Here is a 16,986-nt window from a genome sequence, read left to right as displayed (position 1 = left end):
CCCCCATTCTGCCAGATTACATCCTCTTGGTGTGTTTTTACTGTCTGCTGTTACCTTAAGTTTTGTTTCATCAATAAATTGTGGAAATTTATCTTGTGCAATGATTCCTGGGAACCACTACTGTTCTACCTTCCTCATCTGAAAAGCAAGTACTTAATACAACATCATCTTTATTTGTTCACCCTATTGTCACATGTCTGTTTCCACCATAGGCCTCAACTGTATTGCGAGCTTGTTACAATGGTCCTGACGAAGGGTTTCGGCCCGAAACGCCAACGGTACCTCTTCCTAGAGATGCTGCCTGGCCTGCTGCGTTCACCAGCAACTTTGATGTGTTACAATGGCACAGAAGTGTCCCCCCAGCACATTGTAAACAATACATATCGTTATATGTTTTGATGTACATGTGACAAATAAAGCTAACCTTTTAATCTTTAATTTTGCTTACCAGAATTTATATGGAATTTATGACACTTCCTTTAGACCCATAAAGATGACATTCACCAAATTTCCTTCATGAACCTGCTCCATTGCTTCATCAAAAATATTCAGTCAGATTAATTAAACATCAGCGACATTTAACAAATCAATACTGACTCTATTTAATGAAGACACATGAAATTGCAGATGCTGGAATCTGGAGCAACAAGCTGTCTACTGGAGGAACTCAGTGGTCAATGAGCATCAGTGGGGGGAAAGGAATTCTCCCTGAAATATTAGCAATTCCGTTGCCCCCACAGATACTGCTCAATCCACAGAGCTCCTCCAGCAGGTTGTTAGCTAGTCCTTGATTTAATGATCACTTGTATAATCTGTACTACTATTTTGAAGTTTTCCCACCAACAACTTTATATGGACTGGCCAATTAAAATTAGGAGTGAGAAGAAGAGTGATTAGGAAACCTAACTTTTTAAAGATAGAACTTCCTATTAGAGACATTGTTAAAAGCAGTGTTCAAGCACATTTTGAAAGCTAACTGGACCAATATTTTGAAAAGTGACAGGTACTATGGTACGAGGAAAGAGAATAGGGTTAGGTTGCTAACTCTCTGAGAACGATTGCAGGTACAATGTATTTAACAGTCTTCTGTAATGAAAAACTTATATAAAAAAAATTCCAAAAACAGAAGCTCCTGATTCCTTGCCAACCAAGGTTTCATACAGCAGTGCACTCAATAAAAATTTACTTTACTTGTAATCAGGAGACCTCCTGCCAAAATAATGCTGCTTGGTGATTAAAATGAACCTCAATTTATGCTGTACAGTAGCCTTCAGCAAATCAAAATGAAATTATACTTACTTCTGGTTTCTTGAGGATTTGAATGTAGAACATGCAATTTTTCATCGGATAAATGATGATTAAGACATCACCAAAATCTGTAGGAATGATTCCCCTGCGATAATCCCTTGTGTGCTCTGACCAGATGATGTGAACTTCATCATTTCCCAAGTGACGAAGCTGCAATGATAAATTGGCTCTCGATTAATTGTCATCTAGTGATATTAGTACCTCATTACATGGTCAACATCTATAAATTTAATTAATTTGCCTCAATGGCTGGAAGATTCAAAATAGTAAAAGGTGAAAACTTTTCCAATTAATTTGCCTGAATTAATTAGTTGATAGGCCTGGAAAGAAAGAATGCTTTATGAAATTAGTTTACATTGAAAGATTATATTTTTCACATATGATCAAACCACTGTAGAAATTCTGAAGTAAATCTGCAGACTTGGATGCAGTACATATTATTGGACATAGAAGTTTGAATACTCCTAGACAGCTGGCAATATTTGGTGATAAAACAGACCATCTGATCTGGTGATTATTCAGTTAAATGTAGGTAGATATTGAGGCATTTTCTGTCCAGGGAAATGGATTTCCTGAACACTGTGCTTTGAGGAGGCAGCTAATTGGTTTGGACTGCTAAATCCATAAGTAATTTCAGCAAAAGTGTCAGATGCTCGTATTGACTGACAGTTCAATGCTTGGACACCACTTGATAAGAGAATCCCAACATGGAAATCTTTTCACGTCTTCTGAATTACCTGCCCTGAGTGTCCAGATCAACAGAAAGTCTGGTCTCATGAAGATATTTTAAAATCACACACACATTACAGCCATACTATAATTGGAGAATGAGCTAGAATGTCAAATTTACTCGATTATTTTGTAGCAGGTTTTGTTGTGATTCATTTGCAGAATACTGCCTTTTTTACTTGTTACATATTTTTTCCAATACATTTGATTTGCAGTGCAGCCTAAAAAGCAACATGACAGTTACCCAGAAAGAATGAGTTGAAATGGCAGTAATGTGATGGCCAGAATCCTAGATTACTTTGTGCTTAAGGTCAAAATTATTTGGCAGCACTCCATTAAAGTTATGAACACAACATTTTGCCAGTGCTTGTATTTTATTTCTCGATTGTAGTTACATTGTAGAAACAATGAAAGATATGAGAGGATTTTTAAAATATTAATTACGCGAAATTTGATGCTAACAGCATGGTTAGTTTCAGTATCAAAAGCATTAAAATAACATTGCACACACAATGATTACATCAAATTGGTACATCATACTGACATAAAAACGCTCAGCCAGCTGTTCTCCTTACATTTTTTCAAATCACCCCATCAACAAATAAAGCTTTACAAACTAGGCTGTAGAACCATGAGCAGTAGCATTCTCATAGCTAGTGACTTTCCATTATGTACCAGAATCCACTGGTGATTTAACTATGGGTCAGATCACAGCCATTATCATTACAATGATCTCATATGTGCATTTCCAGCTCTTAAGTATTGAGAAATTATTAAGCACATTGCTCAATGTCCTCTCTCCTCCCAGTCTAGGGATACTATGAATTCTTTTATTACTGAACATCTCCAATTGGCAAGAGGTATTCAAATATTTATTATGTTCCTAATAATGTGCTCTGAGAAAATGTCTTCAAAATTATAAGTATCATGAAATAGGAAAAGTACAATCTGTCTATGCAAATTAATTTCAAAACACATTCTTAGACAATTGTTTCATTGACAGCTATTGAGACACCCAATTTTGTTTTACCAATAAAAAAAGATTCAAGTCTATATTGTTGTCACCTTCCAGCTTCACATCATTCACCTTATACTGACCTTACTCAAAAAAAAGTGCTGATGCTTCTTTGTGAATAACATAAAAAACAGACGGTGAATGGGAAGAAATATTTGATTCTGTTGACCAATGAAAACATCCGAATCCTTGGCTAATTAGACATGTGCCACAGAACTCATTTACTCATGTGAATCATTTTGCAAGCTGTTAGCCGGGTGGCTAGCACACCACTGATGACACTGGTCAAAGCTCTGCACCCGGCAGCCTGACCTCCTTCGTGCTAATTGCATTAGCAAAGCCAGCTGCCTCAAGAATGGAGTCGTCAATTTGATTGAAAGTTCCTGTTGTCATGTAGGCATGGTGGCCCTGTTATTCAGTCACACTAAAGCCTGACCACCCCCTTTGTTTGCACTACAGTGTCCTCTTCCTCAAAGACGGAGTTTTATTTGTAAATTAACCAAGAAACTTCCTGGAGGAATAGCACAGCCTGGAGATTGATAATGTGTGCCTTTCATTCGCCTTCATTCTTACTGTAACCCTGCCAATTTGTTTTCCTGCTCCAGTCCTGCCGCAGGCTAAAAAAGCCTTGTAAGACACAAGTGCAATTACAGTTCGTGGAGCCAAATGAATCGTACAAATCCAATAGCACAGCTCTGTCACAGCTTGCAACCTCTGTGCTGCTAAAAATCTAATCTAACAAAGCTAACTAATTTCCACTCTAAGAGCACAGGGTTCAGCATGGGGTTGGAGGCACACAACAAAAATGAGAGCTTACTACTTTTAAACATTTTTCGATAAGCTAAATCACCTCATTAGTTTTTGCTGCTCATTTTTTTTTAAAAACCATTAACTATGATTTAGTGAGATAGAGTCAGAGGACTGCAGCATGCTGATGCACAAATTGATTTTCACTTTATGTATGCTCTGATCAGAAGTTTATAGTAATGATGCCAGATGTTGCGGTTCTATGGAACAGTACGACCCACATTTTTATTAAAGCAATTTTAGGAGAACCTTTATTACATACTACTCATAAAGCTTGAAAGCAATTACAGTTAATCTGGCTATTCTTGTATTCAGAGACACTGCTTCAATTGAAATTTGCTATAAAAGATACATATACATTTGCTGGCCTTTGAAAATTTACTGACACATTACAACCCAAAGATATGATTCATTGTCAAATTTAGCATTTGATGATCAGATCTGATAATCTTACCAAAATATATCATATTTTAAAATCTCATTTTCACATACCCAGACCCTAAAATTACTTAACTTGTTTTCTTCCAGCACATGAAGCATCTAAAAGGTCTTCTGACTAATATTTTCAAGGTAGAAATATACCTCCAATAATTTGGGAACAATGGAGAAAAGAAAATGAATTTCCCCAAAATGAACAACTGCTGCCAAGACATTTGTTCTACCTGGTTACTTCAGTGGGATATAAAGCCAACAGCAGTGACATATGGCATAAATGGATTTTCCACACTCAAAAGCCAGGATTTCATTCGGTGCAGCTCTGTCTCGGCCAATACAGGCAGGTGGGTTGTTGAAAGTAGGAAACGATTTGCTGAGTGGGATAGGAGCAGGTGGTTTTAAAGAGAGGGGCAGCCATTTTTCATTGGGAAGTACAGACAAGTGAAGATTATTTTCATTGCAAAAGTAGAACATAAAGGGGTGAAAAATTTAATGATCAGTTGACAACAGGTGAAATAGAGGAAAAAAAAGCCAACTATGCTATGAACACTGCCAATGTCACAGGTCTTGATGACATATGCAGTGAATAGATACAGTAAACAACAGGAATTCTGCAGATGCTGGAAATTCAAGCAACACACATCAAAGTTGCTGGTGAACACAGCAGGCCAAGCAGCATCTGTAGGAAGAGGTGCAGTCGACGTTTCAGGCCGAGACCCTTCGTCAGGACTAACTGAAAGAAGAGTGAGTAAGGGATTTGAAAGTTGGAGGGGGAGGGGGAGATCCAAAAAAGGATACAGTAATCTGGGCAAGACACTGGTTATCACCTGCCTGTGTTCTGATTGTTTACAAAAACAGCAGAGAGAGAGAAATGTTTTGCTGTAATTCTGGAGATGGTTAAAGACCCTTGCCTTGCCACCTTAACAAACTTATGAGCACCACATATTGAATTGGCTTTCATTCATTAGAGAAAGTAAACATCCCAGACAAGTACCTCAGTAGTCAGACAAATCATGGACCTGCCAGCTGTGGAATCTTAGAGGACAAAGGTAGAGTCGGGGAAAAATCCAATCGTCAATATCACTGATCAATCTCTTTGTAGTTAATGGTAATATCAATCATTAGATGTTACTTCGGATAATCCTTGACAGGAAGAGAGATCATTAACTTATCCAGATTATGCAAACACTTGTGGAAAACAGCTGCTTCCACACAGAACCTGATGGAAAAGTGCAGGTGCTACTGCGTGCAATGCAGGTGCTACTGCGTGCAATGCAGCAGCCCACTCCAATGACCTGCATGTTCTAACATTGACATCAACAACAAACCAACACATCCAAGCCCTCCCAACTTGACTAATATTAACAAACTGATAATGGCCCTATGGTTACATGCTCTGTCTGGGTCAATTATACTATAATACACTCCACCAAGCAAACTGGCGAATTACTAAGGATATAATGCTAAGGCTTTATAAGGCATTGGTCGGGCCATACCTGCCGTATTGTGAGGAGAAATTATGTGCTAGCATTGGAGAGGATCCAGAGGAGATTCACAAGAAAGATCCCAGGAATGAAAGGGTTAACGCATGAGGAGTGTTTGATGACTCTCAACCTGTACCCACTGAAGTTTAGAAGAATGGGGCTGAGGTGGATCTCAATGAAACTTATTGAATACTGAAAGGCCTAGATAGGGTGGATGTGAAAAGGATGTTTCCTATAGTGGGGGAGTCTAGCATCAGTGGGCACAGCCTCAGAATAGAAAAATGTCCCTTTGGAAGAGAGAAAAGGAGTAATCTCCATAACCAGAGGGTGGTGGAATCTGTGAAATTCATTGCTACAGACAGCTGTGGAGGCCAAGTCATTGGGTATATTTAAAGCAGAGGTTGATAGGCATCAAATAAAAGAGGTTGAGAGAAATAATGAATCAGCCATGATGGAATGGTGGAGCAGATTAGATGGGCTGAATGACCTAATTTTGCTCCTAGTCTTATGGTCCTACTGTGCTGTTAATCAATTAAACCCAAATAAATCATAGGCCAATCTCTTGCACCTGTGCAATCATTATGTGTGTTGCAAATTAACATCGGCTGGAACAGTACCCATGTCATTCACGGCAGAAATCTAGTTTAACCCTTGAAATTGAGAAACTGAGAAAATCAGAATCACAAATGAATGCTTCAAAATGGGGTATACCCTCTTGATAATTACAATCTCTACACTCAGCTATCTTACAAAGCTGTGCATGTCTTTACCTGAGAAATTACCTAGGGTTACCCATAGCCCTCTATTTTTCTGAGCTCCATATACCTGTCCAGGAGTCTCTTAAAAGACCCTATTGTATCTGCCTCCACCACCATCGGCGGCAGCCCATTCCACGCACTCACCATTCTCTGCGTAAAAAAACTTACCCCTGACATCTCCTCTGTATCTACTTCCAAGCACCTTAAACCTGTGTCCTCCTGCGCTAGCCATTTCAGCCCTGGGAAAAAGCCTCTAACTATCCACACGATCAACGCCGCTCATCATCTTATACAACCATTGATGAAAATCTTCATTTTCATTGTAACATTCAATAGTGAAATAGTTTCATTTTTACTCCCAGTCATTTCTGGAATCTCCAAGCCTGAATACTTGAAACTGTAGTGAGCAAAACAGTTCTGAATTGTCTTACTACTTACCTCTCACCAACTATCAGTGACAAAATCATTGCAATTTGAACACAAACACCTGCAAATGATGCTATTTAAAAACTGATCAGCCTAAGCATGATACAGTGTCTAATGACTACACAAATGCATGCAACTGATACTAGTTAAAAACTGTTTGGCAAAACTCTCCTGTCCTAATCAAGTGGCATAGCATCTTAAATAAACAAAGGGAATCCTGGTTATTTTCTGGATTAGTTTTTCTTCCTTTAAGGGCTGTCCCAGATAAGCAGCTGACCCAATTAATCAATGGTCCAATTAACCCGAGTCCATAGCATATGATTTCAAAGTATAATTACAACATAGTTAAGAGCGTAACACAGATTCCACCTTTACAAGGGGAGATTGCTATTGACTAACATCTTTCGTTAATACCAATCTCCCCTTGTAAAGATCACCAATACCACTCATTGAAAACTTAGCCCTCTGCTTTTGAAAACTTTCAGTACTTTTCTGAATTTAATTTTCTAAATCCACAAACCCTTCTCATCTGAGCCTAAGTTATTTGGTACACTACTTGAATTTCTCCACTTCGATTTCTGACCATTCAGCTTCAAACTGATCCTAATCAAAGTAACAAGTGACTGTGAAATTGCCCATGGTAGTGTTATCTTCTTCAATTTCTGTGCTGCTTTGGATGTAGTTGACAATACCATTCTCCAACAACCTCTTTCCTCCTCTATTAAGCTCAGCAGTGTTGCTCATATGATTCCATTTTATATTACCAATCATAATTTTTGATAATAGTTTATTTTCCTCACTCTTAAGTACTACTTCCAAATTCTTTAAAGACTATCCTTGTCTTGGCATTGTTTCAATCACCAGAATTGACCCCTCTCCAACTTCAATCTTCCTGTGCATGCTGTCTCTTAGTGACAAGATCTGTAGACATGGAAAAACTAGCTAATGTTTATTGACAAGTTGTGCTATGTCTCTGAGCTATAAGGTCTAGAATTAGCATATATACAAAAGCTGAAATCCAACTCTACTGTTGAAGCACCTATCTATTTCTCTTTATCTCTTTTCTCTCACACTTCCTGACCAACTTCTATCCTTGGATGAGTAGTAATTTCCTGTGGCTAAATGTGACAAAAAGCCAAAACCACTTACTTCACTTCCCAGGATAAACTTCAGTTGTCATTGATACAATCCAACTTTCTTACTGCTCTCAGGATGACACAGACAGCAGTTCATGTAATCGGTTGAACCTCAAGCACTCCAAAAGCACATTTGTACCATCAACATGAAATTTGTGAGTAAGATCTCGGACCTCTACTTTCCAAAGCTGATCTACTGTGAAGATCTTGCCCAGGCTTTTGTCAACAGTTGCAAAATTTCCAATTGACAATTATCTTTACAGCATGGTAAGATTAGTGACTTAAGAACTGGTTACATTCACTAACATTCCCTACCTACATTAAAGGCACCGGGATTGAAGTTTAGTGATGCTGATAGAATGGCAGTACACATCAGTATAATTTCCAAGCTATGCCCCAACACTTAACTTCAAAATGTTGTATGTGATATGGTTTGCAAACTATCATCAGCTGGAACAGTACCCATCATCTCATATATACTGAAAGATCACCAAGAGAACCCTCAGAAATCCAAGGTACTATTATATGATCTTAAGCAGACGCATTTGAATGGTGTGTCAGCATCAGTAAAATATGAGTGGAATTTTGCAGACAAAAGTTAAATAGAATAATGGATATTCCAGTGCATTGTTTGAAACACAAACAATTTTGAATTATGTTAAGTCAAACTGCGCTGAACGAACAAGTCAATGATATTTTATTCAGACTTTAACAGTGAGCTAATTTTAATGGTAGAAGAAAAGGTTCATTCAGAAATCCTAATTGCTCAGATCTGTCTCTGAGAAGAACTGACCAGAATAGGCAAACTATGATCAATAACCAGCCAAAGATATTGCAGCATCGAGCCAAATTAAACCTTAAATAATTAAGATACAATTTTTGCCTAAACTTATATTGTGTGTGCTTCACTTATAAGTTTCTTCAAGCACAATTACAGAGATGAACTGATATACTTCCCATCCAAAATGAAAGTTTGGGTAAATGAAAGATTTTGAAATGAAGGCAGCTCAGGTTTCATATTTGGTTGGTCTATTAAATGCCAGGGCAGGTTGTTTGAGACTATCATTGATTAGATGCAGCAGTTTCTGGCGAAGAACAAATAATACATGTTAAAAGAAGAAATCCTTGAATTGATGGGATGTGTAATGAGAAGGGTATTCAAACATGATTACCCTCCTTTGAATTATATCTTTGTTTAATTTCTTTCTCGAACCATCAACACGCAAAATCGACTATCAGACCTATTCTGACTTTAACTCAGATTTCAGAGTCGATATGTTCATGTACAACTGAATACTAATCAACTTCCCAGAAAATAGTGAGAAACAAAGAATGTCAAATCTCATTGATTTATGTGCCTGATTTTGTTTTGTGCAACACAAGCTCATTTTGTTGGAAGAATACCTTTGGCCTTATTAGAATTACCAAGACATCTTCATTTGAAAATGACTGAATTTTGTTTAGCACGCAGAACTATTAAAGGCATTAATAGCTTAAAAAATATGCAAACCAAGAATTCTGAAGTATAACCTAAAGTAAGTACAAAAATGCTCACATTGTATTCAGCAAATATTGACTTTATTTGTGATACTCCAGCATCATATGCTGTTTCTTTATCTGAAGCCACTCAATAATTAGTGTAGCACACAAAACACACAATTCTTCCATGATACAAGGGAATATAAAGCAGCAGATACAACTGAACTAAAGTAGAGAAATTAAGTTATTCCATACTATTACAAACAGATTATATTAGTGGAAATAACAAACACAACAAACAGATTCTACAGATGCTGGAAATCCAGAGTGACACACACAATATGATGGAGGAACTCAGCCGATTAGGCAGCAATGAATAAACTGTCAACATTTCGAGCTGAGACCCTTCATCAGAAGGATCATGAGAAAGGGTCTTTTCCCAAAAAGTCACCTGTTTATTCCATAGATGCTGTCTCACATGCTGCGTTCCTCTTGCATTTTGTTATGTTTGAAAAACATTGATATTAAATAAAATCTACTTCAGGTTATTGATATAATGACTAATGGTAAAAACATCTTCTAGAAATTTGAAAAAGTGTTTAATGTTTTAGCAAAGTGATCGTATACATTCAGCTGATTTAAATAAAGTTCATGAAATTCAAATTTTCGGATGGATATCTGAAATTATAAACAGGAATTACCAGAAAACAACATGTCAGGAAGCATCTGTGGAGAAAGAAAGTTAACACTTTAGGTAAATGACCTTTCTTCAGAATGCTTCATTTCTTTCCACAGATGCCTGACTTGTTTGTACGTTAGGCATTCCATTTTTTAAAAATCATCTAATAAAACAATTTGGTTCATTAAATAGCAAGACAAGCCAAAAGGGAACTTTATAAGACAAACTTCTGATAAATTCTACTGTAGATCGATGTTCCCTCTAATCTTTAAGGAACAGTGTATGTGAAAATCTTGTGCTGTGCAGTTTTTTGCCCCATGACAACAACATGTGCACCCTGAATAATTTCTTCAATAAAAACAGTATAAATAAGCCAGTTCTAAAATGTGCAGACAGATCTTGCAAACTCCACGTTGTCAACACCATCAGCATCAGAAACTGGAAAAAGAAACATGATTGTGTATGATCGTGAAATAAATTTAACGTGCCAAAGAGGAAGAGGGTGGCAACCTTTTGTGCATAGTTTAAGTTCTTTTGTGTGCTAGTAGCAAAAGGTATGTGCACGTGCACATCTTAAAGGGAACATTGCTGTAGATTTGCCACCATGTATGTCATAACTGGGCAAATCCAAAGAAAAAACCCTACTGCAGCCTTCTGCTCAACCAAGTGACAACTGTGGGGCTTCTTTTCTGTCCATTTGGACTTTTCATGGTGAATGGGGTGCATTTAGAGCAGGCTAATTAAAATCAATGGGACAAAGTGATTGCCAAGAAAATAAGTAGACACTTTTGACTGATTTAATGAGGCTAGCTTAGGTATTGAAATTACTTTAAAATGTTAATAACATTAACTTTCTTAAATATTTAAATTTGTAACAGGTCCCAAGCAACTCAGAATGTTTATGCCACAAACATTCAGTATAAATATGCTCTGGAGCCTCAACACTACTAAGGGTATTATTGTCACCGTAGCCTATCACTTGTGTAAGGCAAGGCCTTGTGCTTCACTGACTTATTGAAAACCAGCTCACCCGGCAGAAGACTCCAATCAGGACCTAGCAATGAGTGACTGGTGATTTCAGGGAAGTCAGAGAAGTGGAGTATATATTTCTATGCATAAGATGATAACAGGGCACAAGGTCATTACTAAATACAGTACATTTCTGAAAATGTAGTGAAATTCATCACAACAGTCAACGGTAAATCACAACTTAATCTGGTTTAGAATCACAAACACGAGAAAATCTGCAGATGCTGGAAATCCAAAACAATACATACAAAGAGTTCGAGACCCTTCATCAAGACACTGTGACTCCTGCATGCACTGTCCTTAAGACAATGAATAGGTCAATTGTGTATCGAGTGACTGCTTTGTGAATCTGACAGAGCACAAGCTAAACCTCAAGTTGCTGGTCATTAATTTTTACTTCTCCATTACCCCAACTACTCTTCTTCTGGCCTACACCATTTCACTGCAATCCTAAGGAGCAGAATTTCATCTTTCCATTCATGTCTTTGTTGATGCCATTTGTAACTATCTGTCTGTCTAGGTACCATATCTGATGTGGTCATTGGTGACCATAGTTTTCCATATAGATCTATCGCTCGTTCTTTGGATGAATTCCATTTCCTCGATGTGTAGCCACCTGGTTAGGCTTTTGATGTACATAAGCCGAGGTCTTCCTCTAGGTTTGCTCCCCTCGATCTTTCCAGAGAGTATGGGATTTTCTAGTTCATCTTTCTGCATGATGTGCCCTAGGAATCTGAGTTGTCTTTCTTTTATTGTTGGTATGAGTGATCTAACTGCTTGGGCTCTTCTGAGAACTTCTTCATTTGATGTGTGTGGTCCATGATGTTTTTAACATTCTCCTGTAGAACCATAATTCGGCCGCTTCTAGTTTCTTTTCCATTGCTGGGGAAATGGACAAGCATTCACTTCCATAAGTCAGGATAGAATAAATGTAGCACTGCAGTATTCTGTTTTTAGTGTATGTGCTCGTCTTTCTGTCTGTTAATATGGACTTTGTTTTTTGGAAAGCTTCTTTCGCCATTGCTGTTCTGTATTTGATATCTGTGTCGCACATGTTATCACTTGTTATTAGGCTGCCAAGATATCCGAATTTGTTGACTTGTTTGATGTTTGTATTTCTGATCTTGGTCACACATTGTGGGATGTTTGTCTTTCTGGAGATGACCATGCTTTCTGTCTTCTTGGTGTCGATTGAGAGGCCTCTGTGATTACTTTCTGCTGCCATTATAGTGAGTAGTTCTTGAAGTTTTGTTTCTGAGTCAGCTATTAGTACGATGTCATCAGCATATCTGATGTTATTTATATTATGGCCTCCAATTGTGAGTTCTTTGATGTCTTTGATACTTCTCAACTTCTCAGTTGTAACAGTGAGTAAATAACTTAAGAATTCTGATTTCCTCTTTGAAAGTAGCTGCTTGTTATATGTTTCTTCTATCAGTGTACAGCCAGCCAAACAATCTGCATTTTGCCTGGATCTATCTCATCTATCTCCACATATTCCTTAACCTACACAAGTCTTCTTCAACAAATTTTTAAATAATATAATCCTTACATCATTCTTTAATTCTGCAACAGATATCATTCTTTAATTCTGCAACAGGTCATTCTTCCCAACAAATCCAAACAGACATTTATGTCCCCCTCAAACCTTTTCCTATACTACTTTATCTAATTCTTACAACATTAACTTTTATCACACTATTTGTTTAACTGACCTTCTCTGAAAGACAAACTGTCTGCCCCAGCCATTCCCTTTGGAAATGAGTTCTATATTCTAACCACTTTCAAGGTAAGGATATTTATTCAAGAAGTTTCTAGCTGATTTCTGAGTCAACATCACATAGTCATGGCTTCCATTTTTACTGCTTGCATTCAAGGCTGACTTGGTTGATTCTATCTCCTACTTTTTTTAAAAATATAAATCAACTGGAAGTGTACTCCTTCAAACAAAATTTGATAGATGTTAACCAAAAGGTCACTATTTTCATTTCCTATCTTTTCAGAATTTAGTTTGCTTCTGTTATAGCTTTATTGGCCTCCATTGAAGCTTTCATCAGGGATCTGTGTATTCCACTCTCAGATATCCATGTTCCATTATATATTTTTGAGATTAATTTTTGGCATCTGGGCATCATTAGCAAAGCCAGCATTTATTGCCCATCCCTAATTACTCTTGAGTATTGGTGGAGAGGGGACGTGGCCCATATCAAGTGGATACCAACCTTCATCTCACTCCATCTGCCCTCATTTTTCCCTCCTTTGACTGCCTCCATCTACTATCCACCTGTGACTGTCTCCTAACTCCACCCACCTTCAATTTTGCACGCTCCTCAATCTCACCACTCCAACTCTTCTCCATGTAGTAGCCATCCCTCTTCTCTACTTTCTATCCCGATGCAAGGTTTTGATCCAAAATGTCGGTAATTTCTCCCACACACAAATTCTGCACAACACATTGAGCTCCTTTGGCAGATTGTCTGTCGTTCAGGATCAAATAATGCTTGACATTACCAATAATATTTTACTCTTACTTTGGCTAAATTTCATTTAAAAATGGCTAAAATTATTTAAATAAGATGTGATACCTATTGATCTATCAAGTACATAAAAAACTCAGCAAAGATATGCGATATTTAATAATGTACGTCACAAAGGATTAAATGCCCTCTGAATATACAGTACTTACGTTGAAAAGGTGTACAGACTTTTAATGTTCAGGCCCACTACTGTTCTTTTAAATAGCATTACAAAACTTTTTTTTATATCGAGGTCTATCAACATCACATCATACTACTGCTGGAGAGGAAGGTTCTCAGACCTCCATTGTGGAACTTGATTTGTAGATTCTCTGGATTCAATACTTCAAGGTTCAAGTGGAAATGAAACAACATTTCCCAGCATCAGTAACCTTTCTCTTGTTAATTTATAAATAAAGTCTTTAAACCATTTAAAAGATAATCACATTGTCAAATCATTGAGAGCTCTTCGGAAAATAGCTGTCAAGAATTATTTCTCTAGTTCTTACTTTTTTTGTTATTGAATCATCGGAATCCGATGGCATTCTTGTTGAAACATGAAAAATGACTTCCACTGTAGAGGTAGCATAGTAAGGTGCAGTTTGGCCAGTACTTCCATTACGTTGCAGGCCGCCCATGAAACCACAATGTGTAGACAGGTCAATCTATAAAACAATATATGAATGAATGACAATTTCTTACATTGCACTAATAAATAGTGAAAATCTGAAGAAAGATCTCTCAGATCAGCACAATTTTTATTCTGAATATTTATTCCTGACAGTCTTTGAACAGTTTCATGGGTTAAGATTTTTCTTCTAAATGGCAAAGAAAAGGTTCGACGTTAAGTCCATTAACTGGAGTTCTTTCTATCACATAAATTTTAATTCTATTGATATTAATCTTTGCATTCAATCCATAATACTTCCAATTTGACAAGAACTTAGTCCCATTCCAATCTAAGCAGTAGAATAAATTTTGAACACATTTTCTAGGGGAAAATTCAAATATAGCACCTGTGAAGATTCTATACGTGCAGAATGTTACAGCAACATCCGTGTTAATAAGAAAAAACGGTAACATCTTATACTTTGCTAATGGTCATTGCAGCAGCATTGCAGCTATCCCATAACTCCAGTATTCTGGGTTCAATTTTAATCTCTGGTAGGAATCTGAACATCTTTTCCATGTCTGTATGGGATATCAGAAGTGTTCTGGTTATCTAGCAAGTTTCAAAGATGTGCTGGTTCGCAGGTTAATTCCAGGTGTGAGAAAATGGGTTTAACTTAAGGCAGATCAGCACCAAAGTGTCCAGTCTGGGAGGTGTTCTTCTGGATCCCACCACCATCAACCCCGCCCCACCACCAGCCCAAGTCAAAAAGAAGTAGTGTTCACAGATGCTTTAATAATCTGCTTCACAACAGAACATGATTGAAATGGCACACATCACACATCATTGGACTTTACTGCACGTGTCTAGGGCTCTCCTTGTTCGCACAACAGGTGCACAGAGGACTCAGAATGAACATTTGTGTGAGCTACAGTATCTGATTTCCAAATATGTTTAATACCAAATTGTGCCATTATTGAATTCAATTTCTAGGCGTCAGTAGTTTCGAGTCTGATTTAAAGCAGAGAGGATCATTCTTAAAGCCATTCCTCAACAATCCACCTAAGTATTCCACCACTCTGCAAGGATCTGAACCTACTAATTAATCATGAATGAAATTGGTTAAGGCCAGACAGAGAAGATACAGCAAGCATTTTTGGATAGTGAAGACATAAAATAGATTACTTAAGTTAAATATTTGATGGACCTTAATAAATCAAAGAATGATGAAAACATCAAATCATTTTAAGTAGTTAATTTACTATTATATCATTGTTATGAAGTCATACATTTCAATTGAGATTTGCTTAAGTAACAGAAACAAAGCAGGTATTGTTATGAAATTCTCTAACGCATTCTAGGAAGAAACACACTATACCTCCCAGCCTAGTCCAGAGACAAAATTTTCATAGGCTTGACTTCCTCCAGTGTTTGAGAGAATTGAGCACTTGTCTTCCTGTCCTTCCATGATATAAAACACTGCAATCTTATGAGTTTCCCGACTTGAAGAGAACAAAATACGAATTTACATCAGTTTTGACAAGCACATTTTTTACCTCATTAGCTTTTGTCAGATTACAAACAAAAGTATAAAATTATTATTTGTGTTGACATTATGTTTGTACACCAATAGATATTCTCACAGCTTACAAAGGATCTAGTTAATATATCATGATTGTTAACTGGATTCTCATACTACATATAGCTACATTACTATACTGAAAGAATGCTGGCGCAAAAGTATAGCAACACATAAGCACTGTAAGTTCAATTTTTATTTTCTAAACCACAGAGGGTAAAAGAAATATAGTTTCAAAAATGTTTATTGCAGTGATAGCGAAATCCAAATTAACATCCCACAATCTTTAGAATAACTTTTAGAAATCATGCATTTAATTGAACTGCTATTCCAATACATCATGCACATGTTTTATTAGTATATTATTCACACATTAACTAACAAAATAATTTGATATTTTTCTGGATGTTGCTGACACATGAACAACCTGGATAAAATTGCTCATGATTTATTCAGTCAAAACTAGCTGCTACTATGCTTCAGAATGACATTTTACCAGGACAGGGATTTTTTTTTTTGAAAAATTGCTCATATATTCCCTTGACCAAAGCAATACATGTACTGATGTCAAAATAATAACCAGTTTTGATAACGAAAATTGGCTATGTTACAGCTTTAAGCCCTGAGAATGAATGTATATCAATTCTGAGGAATGTAAAATCATTAAAATAGTGAAGCTATATTTTATTTGATGTTCTTTATTCACTTCCAAAAATGATCCCTTGGAGGTCAGTAAATTTTGATCCTCACTCAAATGGCTATGACTCTTAGCAGTGGTTACCACATTTTGAAACCAAAGGAGATCCCAATGATACTTAACCCAACCAGGGCATGTATGGCCGTGGCTGCTAAATAAAGAACAGGTGCAAGTCGTACTCTCAAAATGTAACCCACTCTTCCACTCAAATACAGTGTGATGGAGCTGACTGTAATAATTAAAACATTTCATCTTGGAAGGAGCACTGTCATCAAGATAACCAAATTAAAATGTTATCT

The 16,986-nt window shown here is 37.0% G+C and overlaps 1 protein-coding gene across 6 annotated transcripts in view; it reads right to left on the bottom strand.

Annotated features, from left to right (window-relative positions):
- Positions 1 to 16,986, bottom strand: part of ralgapa2 (Ral GTPase activating protein catalytic subunit alpha 2) — a 538,758-nt gene that overhangs the window by 174,599 nt on the left and 347,173 nt on the right. For all 6 annotated transcript variants that reach the window (XM_063056244.1, XM_063056246.1, XM_063056245.1 and 3 more), the window contains 3 exons: positions 15,790 to 15,913; positions 14,311 to 14,466; positions 1,300 to 1,458 (listed from right to left, as the gene is read on the bottom strand). In XM_063056244.1, the coding sequence (XP_062912314.1) occupies positions 1,300 to 1,458; positions 14,311 to 14,466; positions 15,790 to 15,913 (439 nt within the window). The remainder of the gene's footprint in view (positions 1 to 1,299; positions 1,459 to 14,310; positions 14,467 to 15,789; positions 15,914 to 16,986) is intronic.

The sequence above is a fragment of the Mobula hypostoma genome, chromosome 8 (assembly GCF_963921235.1).
Source record: "Mobula hypostoma chromosome 8, sMobHyp1.1, whole genome shotgun sequence".
Classification (NCBI taxonomy): domain Eukaryota; kingdom Metazoa; phylum Chordata; class Chondrichthyes; order Myliobatiformes; family Myliobatidae; genus Mobula; species Mobula hypostoma.
This window is presented reverse-complemented; position numbering and strand designations above follow the sequence as displayed.